Raw genomic sequence first — 10,380 nt, 5'->3', positions numbered from 1 at the left:
GGCTGTCAGCATGTTTCCCGGTAAACTGAAGATTAAACAGCTTTCAGTGTGTCAACAAAGACTTGGACTAACAAGTCTCTCGCTCTATGTCCCTACACACACACACACACACACACACACACACACACACACACAGCGTTCAACTATCTCCCTGACACTGGGCTTCAGAGACAGCTGAAGTACAGCTGAGACGGAGGAAAAGGACAAAAAGGAGATGTACAACGTCACATATCTCTGCAAGTATACACACACACACACACACGTGCACAAAGACAGCTATTCTTGCAAACAGACAACATCTGTTGCACAATTTATGCAAACACACACACACACACACACATATAAACGGATGAGTTTTGATATCTAAGTCCATGTTGGCTAAGTTCTGTGACTACCAGAACTTATATTTACTTATTGTTCACATTATAATCCAAACTTGTTTAAATGCTCTAAACTCAATGAAAGTAGATTCTCACACGTTTAAGAAATTTGAACTTTTATCTGTGTAAACATGTTCATTCATTTCAACTCAATTTTATTTGTATAGTGTCAAATCCCAACAACATACTATAAGGTAAAGACTCTTAAACAAGGTAACAAAGACAAAACCCCAACAACCCCTATGAGCAAGCACCTGGCAAGAGCGGAAAGGAAAAACTGCTTTTAACAGGAAGAAACTTCCAGCAGAACCAGGCCTTAGAAGGGCAGCCATCTGCTGTGATGGGAAGAAGACAGGACAAAAGACACTGTGGAAGAGTGCCAGAGATGAATAAGAACTAATGATTAAATGTAGAGTGGTTTTTAAACACACTCAGTGCATCATGGGAAGCAGCCTAAGCCTATTAGAGCCCATTTCATATCTGCAAAGTGTATATGGACCATAAGATGAATTATGAAAGATGCTCTTAGCACAGATTCTATAGCATTCTTTAGGTCTCAAGGATAAGTGATTTACTACCTCACTCTCAGGAGGTAGCACTACAAAAAATTTTTTTTTTTAAAAAGAAGAACACACACACGCGTTTCTTGGAACTTATGTCATTACCAGTTAATGATCAACTGTGATCTGATTATTATTTTCAACTGATTGTCTTAACAAATCAGCCAGTTCTGCTAGCACAGCTGAAAATTTGAGTTAAGAAATTAGCAAAAAATTTAACCAGAAGAGTGTCTAAAAAACCCAAAAACCAATAAACAGCTCAGTGAGCTGAGCTGATGACCCAGTAAGTTTACAGAAGAGGCCTAGATCTGAGTCTGCCCCGCCCCGGTATAGTCACGTTTTCCCCCAGCCTTCCTGTCCACTGTTTGCTGTGCCATTACAGCAAATGCTAAAAAATAGAACTTTCATTTAAAACTATTATTATTCTTTTTCTAATAAAGACAAGTTTGATTTGGGAAACTGTCAAAAACAGAGCATTTCATACACTGCCAATGAAGATGGGCAATAAATCACAGATACTGGACAGAAGAAAATTGCAGTGAAAACATGCCAAAGGAGGGCTGACGCCACCTGTTGGGTGTGGTGCAAAAAAATCTGCACATTTCAGGAAGCATCAGGTTACATAATCCAAATCATAGCTACATCACCAAAGATGTAAAGGGCAAATTAATAATTCTTTGTTAAAAAATTAAAATAAGAAATAATAAAAATTGTTAGTGCTTCCTTTGAATCTGACCTTGTGTGGGTGTGTCCTGCCTTAGGTGCCACCTTTTTTGTACAGCTGACTCCCATCAGCAATGAAGTATTCTTAAGGCCAGGGAAAGGTGATCTCTACTACCAGAGAGCCTAGTTGGGTTGCAGCTAGTGAGCTGTGTGCATATGGTGGTTGATTGCTCCTGCTCTGTGGAGAGGAGTGTGTTTGGGTGACTCTTTTTAGCTCTCTCTCTTTTTAACTTTCTTTTCAGTTTATTTACCAACACCTAGCTTTTGTTTTTGACTTCTTTAAAAGGTGATAGCAGCGTGTACAACTCTTTTAGTTTAGTTCGAAATAGAAACAATAAACAAACAATAAAACTAACTATTTTGCCTCCCTGTCTCCTTTTTTCCAACCTGGACACCTTTTGTTACTTTCCCTCATCCTCTGGACCATTTTAGGGGAACATAACAATAGTAATAATTCAAAATTATTACTAAGTAAGAAATGAAATGATTTGCAGAGTGAACATGAAATATTCACTCTGTGCCACTGCATGGACTAAAGTACTGAGTTTTACTGATTAGTTTCCTTTAGCATCAACTTATCAGCTAATTGGTGTCTAAACTACAGTTATTACTATAGTTAGCGGAATCAGTTAAAACCACTTAAACTAACATGCATGTTTTTATGTTATGTTTTGTTTGTTTGTTTGTATGTTTTTGGGGGATTTTTTTTTTGGGGGGGGGGGAGTTATTTCAACATTCTTAATAAGACACAAATCATAGTGCAAATTCTGCAGAAACCCTCTGCACACCTTCTGTGGCCAGCTGACTTAAAGTGCTGTTGTGTACATTTTACACACACACACACGCACACACACACACACACACACACACACTGTAAGCCCCCACCCACTCAGTACTGTATGTACAAACTACAAGCATATGACCATAACAGCTGTGTCATTAGTTTTGTTTTATTCTCTGTGCTTCTCTGGTGTTTTCTCTCCTTACAGCTTCCCAGCATTAAGTTCACATAGCCTCTGTGTGTGAAGTGGCATCCTGGGTATTTTTCTTCCGCAGGCATGGAGGTTAACTGGAGTGGAAACTATAAACTGCATTTAGTCAGAGCGGACAGGATAGAGAAAACCCTCTATTAAGGTGGATGTAGTTTCCCAACATGATATTAATGTATTCGAGATGAAAACATTTCTTGTCAACGTCAAATACAGGAGACGAAGGGCAGAGCAGTTCATCCAGACCTGCTTTTATGGCCTGGGAGTCCCAGATGAGCTGTCGACAAGCCTCCGTCTCTGCAAGCTGCAGTCTGAGAACAGCCTCCAAGACCGCGAGAAGGGCATCGCAATGAATGCTCAGGTCCAAGAATCCAGTTCAAACCGGGGATATCAACAGCATTTACCATCATTACCAAGAACAATGCAGCAGTCACTGGATTTTATTTGGGACATGTGCAAAATAAAATTCTACAGCCTTGCAATCAAGAGGAGAGATTGCAGGATTGCATCAGTTGTGTTATGAATTGAGAAATCTCTGGAAGACTAAAACACAAACAAGCAAATTCAGTGTGACCTGTTACATCACATTTCAGTATATTCACTGTGCTTTCACAGGGTTGCCTTACACACACATGTTGTAAAGCATGGTCATGTTCATAGAAAAAGAAATAGTTTACACTAGTTATTTGGATGTAAATAAAATGAGTGAGTAAATATGTCAGGGCAGAAATATTGATAGAAAATAAAATGGCACACAATAAAGAGAAAAAGTAGATTCATCTTGAATATGCGAATGTATCAGAGGAAAACACCAGAGAGTACAGGGCTCAGTCTTAGTTGGTACAGTTCCCCATAGCCTACATTTTTGTTCTCTGCAGAACAGACACACACACACACACACACACACACACACACACGCTGCTGAGAGCTATATTATTCCCTCACTGCTTCACAGGCCATGGAAACTCTGAATTCACTAACCATGACCCAGAAACACACGCACTCACCCCTTTCGCTCCTCTCTCGTGCTCTCTCAAGCAAACATAAGTGCGTGCACACACTATAGATATGCATGAAAGCATAGCACAGCTCTAGCACACATACACGTGGGTAACAGCAAAGGCCAACTCGCATTATGCCTGCATCACACACACTTTCGCTGACCCTCACCTCCACACATCAGTTATTTGCAGCTCATCGCGAGGCCGGCCTGATCTGGAATTACATTCTAGTCAGACTCGCGTCATTCTTTGCGGTCAAAATCACTTATCTCGACTGACAGCAGCAGCTTACCAGATTTTATATTAAAAACGCAACATTATGCAAGTTGTCTTTCGGGATGGGAGAGGATCTTTTTTCTGGTGCACTCTGGTGCATTAACAGTCTATCGACAATTTTTAAAAAGCTACATTTGCCACATTTTCTTTACTTCCTCTGAATGACAGAAGGCTTCTTCTGGACAGATATTACACCATTATATTAGGAACCTGTTCCAGCTGAGGTTCCACTTATATATTATTCATTGCACACACTGATGATATTATCGTCCTTCCAGATACAGTTCCCCTCTATATGCCCCTGTGTGTGAATAAGAAATAATCCACACCGATGGACGTAGCAATATTAAAGCATATGTGAACAACATGAATGTTTGAGGGGTTTCCCCTAGAGGATGGGCTCAGGATTCAGGTGGAGGGCTTCACAGGCTCTAGGCTTTCACTGCTGTCACACATTGTGGATTCAATAAGTCGCACGGGCACACGCAAAGAAAAGCTGCACTTCACCTTGTCATAACTCAGGCTTTCACAGTGCTGCTACAGCCTTGTACATAAAACATGATCACTGCTACTGGCCTGAGTTCTCCTTCTGGTTACTGTAGGTTGACTTTGAGGGTTTTTATGGGTTGTTTTCTTTTAATGTTCCCTGTATTTCTCTTCAGCACATCAGCTTTTAAAATTCTTGCTTACATACTACTCAGCCACAGCTACCATGTTATGTTAGCCCTCCAAGTTCCACCGCAACAGCTGTGGCACACAGGAACTCTGGTGGCGTGCTCTGGTATCTGGCACCAAGATTGAAACAACAGATTGTCCTAAGGGTTGGGGGTACGGCCTCCTTGGATCAGGCTTGTTCCAGCACAGATGCTTGATTGGTTTGGGTAGCTTAGTTTGGAGGCTGAGTTACCGGCTTAGGATGTTTGTCATGTTTCTTTAGCTGTTCCAGAGCATTTTTATGGACTGTAGTGAGATGTTTGGGGGTGGGCACTAATGTCTGTGGTTGCTATTGCCAACCATAATGACAGCACATGCCAGGAATCAATGTTTCCCAGAAGAACACTGCATTGAAACGCAATAATCAATGTTTTACATTTAGGCTGTCAGTGATTTGACTCTGTTGTTGCAAAGACTGTATATAAAATAAAGATTTAGTCACTAATCCTGACAAAATATCAAGTTTACACACACACACGCACACAATTTCAAAGTTATTTTTTGTTAAGATAGATTAATTACCTTTTTGTTTGTTTAAGTATAACTTACACATATAAAAACTGCCTAAAAAATTAGAAGAAAAATAATAATACAAATGTGACCTACTGAGCTTGGATCTGCCTGACGAACACTGCACACCATACAACAGCAAACAGTACTGTACACTACACATGGTTACTTAAACCAGTTTGAATGTGCCAAGAAACAAAGCCCTGCAGGCTCTAATCAAAATGCAGTTTTATATTTGCATATGCAACAGAAGTCTTTAGGGGTTCATGTCCAGCCTGAGTTGGACCAGTTCCTAATTATACTAGCTATAGTTCAGCCCGATTAACTGTAGTTTGACAGCTTTGAGCCTCAGGTCTGTGTGCCAAATTCTTTTACATCTTGTTGTTCCAAATATATCCAACTATACTATCCACGATCATGTGAGCTATACGAGCACTGTAGAAGCTAAAGGTGAACCACGCTGGGTGGTGATAGGCTGTGTCTGAGAGACTGGATTAGGAAGGTTCTGGTGACAGAGCCAGAATAAAGTGTATGTACAGTAGCAGTAAATAATAAGACTGAGCTACTCACCGACAGCAGATACATGCTAGAGCACTGCAAGACTCCAGCCAAGATCCTGGATTCTGCTTGCCAAGTGCTGAGTAGGGCAGCACAGTGGATTAACCCCACAGCAAAAAATTCATCCCAAGACCAGCAGGTTTTTTCCCCTAAGCTGATGCCATCATAAAGATAGCAGCAGAAAAACTTCTATGAATTCTGTACCCATATTAAAAATTATGAGTTTTAAACTGTCATTGGTTGCTTACTTTTTTTTTTTTTTAAGAAAAAGAGAAATAAAGAAAGATTTTTCCATTTCTGCCCTTTTTCCATTCAAACCCAACTCTGAAAAAGTTGGGATGCTGTGTAAAATGTATATAAAAACAGGATCAGCAAATCACATAAACCCATATTTTATTCAAACTGCAAGACAGAAAATATATCATGTTTAAACTAAGTTTACTGAATTTAATGGATCCAACAGGTCTCAAAAAGGCTGACACGAAGTAGGCGTGAAAAAACCAACAAAAAAGCTTGAGGAAGATTGTTCTGTGCGAAGTGGAAAGCTGTTCTGTGCTCAGTCAAACTGAAATATAAACTGAATTGGAAAATACGGACACCACATTCTTCATTCAAAAGGAGCAGGACCATCCAACTTTTTATGAGCACTCTCTCAGGATGCATTTAACAGCATGGCTTGTAGTAGAAGAGGTCAGGTGCTGAACTGGCCCACAGTCCAGACCTTTCACCAAACAAAACCCCAGACTGTTGAGCAGCTAGAACCCTATATCAGACAAAAATGGAACATTCCTCTGCTAAATGTCCAGCAGCTGATCTGATCAGTTCACAAATGTCTTGACTGTTGTAAAATAAGAGGGGATGCCAAAAGTGGTAAACAGCTTCCTGAGATGTTTTGCGATGTTTTGAACTCACACATGCACTGTCAACACAGTTCCATCCACTGTGCAATACTTAATTTTACGTGCAATAACCCACACTGTAAATACATAACACTATTTTTTACATTTTATATTTTTTCTGAATACTGTTCATATATATATGAAAAATAGTGCTGCAGAAATTGTGCACCTCACCCCCTTTTCTTTTCCCACATGTTTGCACTGAGTAGGAGATGCTCTGTATCTCATTGCATATCTATACAGTGACAATAAAGGCATTCTATTCTATTTTACTGCCATCAAATTGAAAATGACTTTATTAACTCTTTAAATTGTACATTTTCTTGCTTTAAACATTCGATTTGCTCCAATATCCTACTGTGAATAAAAACAGGTTTACAGGTTTGTAAACCATTGCATTATGTTGTTATATACATTTTACCCCAACGTTTTGGGAGATATGGTTATAGATTTTCTTGCAGGTGTTAACTAGCGAGGTAGCTGGATTCTTGAGCTACTTGAGCTCAGATTTAAGACAACTCCCAATTGGTCAGATTAATCTGCATCATTTATGGGTTACTAGAGCCGTATATTTAGGTCTCTCAAAAACTGGAGAGTGCTTCATCAGTGAAAGACGAGTTTCAATAACTGTAACTGATTCTGGTGGTGGTGGTTCATTGATCTAATTTGTTGAAGAGACAGACAGATGTTCATTCAACGTGTTTTTTTAAGTGCCTGCACCAATCAACAAAGTTTCAAGGGAAAACTTTCCAGATGGTTCCATGTAAAAACACCCCAGAATGCTCCACTCCTGTTCACCGGTTAGCTGCCAACTTACAGTGTTTGTTAAGTGCCGAGTAGGCTGTAAAGATTGTTTTTTTTACTAAAACTGCTGCTTGCTGTGGTTCTGATTTTCTGGCTTTTCTGAAGCTTGAAAATCAAAACTGCAAATATACCACAGCACTCCATTAAGTTGGCTGACAGTACAGTGCAGTCATGGTTAAAACCTAAGCTTACTTGTGTTTTATCGTAGGCTCAACTCAATAACTGAATCCATTCCAGAACCATATGAACCTAAATCACATCTCTCGTTTTTCAGATTACACCTGTAATCCATGATTTATGAGCGGTGTTTCTACCTTTGAGTTGTTGTGTCTCTCTACTTTGTCACCATCCTTCTCTTTCTTCTTCTCCCGCTCCTTCTGTGAACAAAATGAAGAGATAGTGTGAGACAGTGGCGTATAGTTGGTGCCACCAACACACATATCCATTTAACTCATGTACACACATTTATGTGGACCCGTTGTGCTCATTTTCAGCTCCACATTTTTATTCTTTGACTCTACTAGACTAGCTTTGCACGATTCCTAGTTGAAATTGTTCTTATGCAAGCATGCTGGACCCTGCAGCCCATCAGTTCATCCTCTATGTGAAACCAGTTGTTATAGCTCCTCTCTTTTAAAGCCAACTTAATTCTGATTGGCTGTCACATGCAAATAGAAGGTAAACTGCAGGTGGGTGGGGTTCTGTGTCTGAGTGGAGCGCATTTATCGAAAGACTAGAAAAACTATCAGCAGCCTGAGTTTTGGCCCACAGGGATTACACAGTCACCTCATTATATGAAACTCTGGCCAAGTGTAATGTCCACCACTGTCACAATATGACAGAAAATAAGGAAAAGCATAATAAGTCCATACTAAGCCTGGGTCAGTGTGGTTTTTTGACTGGAATTCTGGTCATACAAGTCCCTCCTTCTTCTTCTTCTTCTTCTTCACATTGATATTTACATGGATGGTGACAACTGGAGCTCTTTTTGGCTCAAATAGACATGAAACTGATGAAAGCCGCAGTACAAAATGACAAGCTACCAATGGAATCTGAAAAACTTAATTTTGGAAACTGCAATTTCTTAAAATGAATTGGTAACTTTATATTACGGCCCATGACTAAGGCTTGCAAGTCCCCTGTAATAGAATAAATTTCAGTGTGTATCAAGAAGAATCACAGTGCTTTAATTACAGAGCTGTTCACCGGTACCATCGAAACACGTGCTGCTAGACTCGACCCCAGACATGCTCGCAACAACTGCAAGTTGTGTTTGTGAAACTACATTCAGTAATGTATTTTAAAATTCACCTCAAACTTCAATCAGACGATTTAGACCAGTGTTTCCCCAACTTTGGAGCCGCAGCACATATTTAACATGAGAAAAATCACACGGCACAATGTCACAAAAAGCATATTGGTCATTTTTCCCCATGCAGAAGGTATAGCAGAATTGGCTCGGTTTGTCCCCAGTACACTGTTTTTGCTTTCATCTGGGACCAATCAGATTGACTTTCAAATATTTATCCATTGCTATTACGCCAGCTCGAAGCTGACCGGGAGGTCGAGGCACAATGTGCCGGGAGAGCTGTGTTCCTCCCGGCTTTAGTAGGTCTCGACCTCCCGTTAGCTTCGAGATGGTGGGTGTCAGATCTCCGAAAACGTTGGAGCACTTTTGCAAATATGTGATGTCTTGTAAACCGAGCAGATATCTGACGTTTACACAACTACATTCACGCCTCAAAATATCTTAAAAGTTTATTTTGTGACCCAGAAAGAGTAATATTACAACTAAGTAGCTGCCGCCATTGTTGGAATTCAACTTTTGCGAGATCTCGCAAAAGTTCATCGTAATTTTTTTTTCTCCCATGTCCCTTGCGGGGCTCCGTAGGAAACACTGATTTAGATACACCCTGTATTTTATTTGAAATTTAAGCGAAATTACATTTACCTATAATATTTAAAGTTCACCACATAAGGAGGTAATGAGGCTGATTTACACAAAAAAATAAAATAAAATTATTTACAGTGTAATTTGTGTCTCTTTTCCTGTAAAATACCCAGAATTTTGGCACTACCTTAAATTTCTTATGCACTAATTACATTTACTTATAATGTAAATTCTTGTTTCCTGTAAATGCACTACTTAAAATAATTTACACAGTAAGTATTAAATAATTAATTTAATTATGTCTTTGTTTTCTGTAACAACCTGATGTGTTACTTCCTTATTCTAGTGTGCCTGCCTTTAAGTATTTGGAGGTAAATATAATTACACTGTAATTTCAAATACCTTGAAATTCAATTTAGTTACAGGGGAATTATGCCCCTATTTGCAGGTGAGATTATTAAGTGTTACTAATTAATTAATTAGATGAATTTGGCAGAACTGAGCAGCTTAAGAGCACCAAAGTTCATTCCTACCCCTGACCCTGTTCTCCTCCATGACATCAGGCTGAAGCTCATCAGCACAGAATTACATAAAAAAAAATTGAAATTGGTAAAAACCATAAACCATCGTGACATTATCTGGGAGAGTTGCGTGTTTCTATGCTAAGTGGGATATTGCTGATAGCAATAACTAACATGGCAATAATAAATAATTCAATTTAACCTCCTTAATTTTCTCTGCTTAGCTCAGGATAATATTTACATCAGCATAAGTTAAAAACTCCAGGTAACATTAACTATAATAATGCATGTTTACACACAGTGGGCTTGGCCATACATGCATACAATTTGTAGCAGTTATTAACAGATTTACAATTCTACACTCAACAATTCAGGTGCAACAGAGCAAATCAAACTGATAATTACAATATTTTCCTGACACACTGAACTGACACTTTGCTGTCCTGTGATACTATAATTAACACGTAACACCAGAGGTGTGGACTCGAGTCACATGACTTGGACTCGAGTCAGACTCGAGTCACATGACTTGGACTCGAGTCAGACTCGAGTCA

The 10,380-nt window shown here is 39.4% G+C and overlaps 1 protein-coding gene across 2 annotated transcripts in view; it reads right to left on the bottom strand.

The window, feature by feature from the left end:
* The window catches only part of LOC102195401 (stromal membrane-associated protein 1-like), a 114,583-nt gene that overhangs the window by 44,478 nt on the left and 59,725 nt on the right, over positions 1-10,380 (bottom strand). For both annotated transcript variants that reach the window (XM_005735151.1, XM_005735152.2), the window contains one exon: positions 7,729-7,791. In XM_005735151.1, the coding sequence (XP_005735208.1) occupies positions 7,729-7,791 (63 nt within the window). The remainder of the gene's footprint in view (positions 1-7,728; positions 7,792-10,380) is intronic.

The sequence above is a fragment of the Pundamilia nyererei genome, unplaced genomic scaffold (assembly GCF_000239375.1).
Source record: "Pundamilia nyererei isolate P.nyererei 1_Seehausen unplaced genomic scaffold, PunNye1.0 scaffold00062, whole genome shotgun sequence".
Taxonomy (NCBI): Eukaryota; Metazoa; Chordata; class Actinopteri; order Cichliformes; family Cichlidae; genus Pundamilia; species Pundamilia nyererei.
Note: the sequence above shows the minus strand (reverse complement) of the source record. Positions and strands in the feature narration are given on the sequence as shown.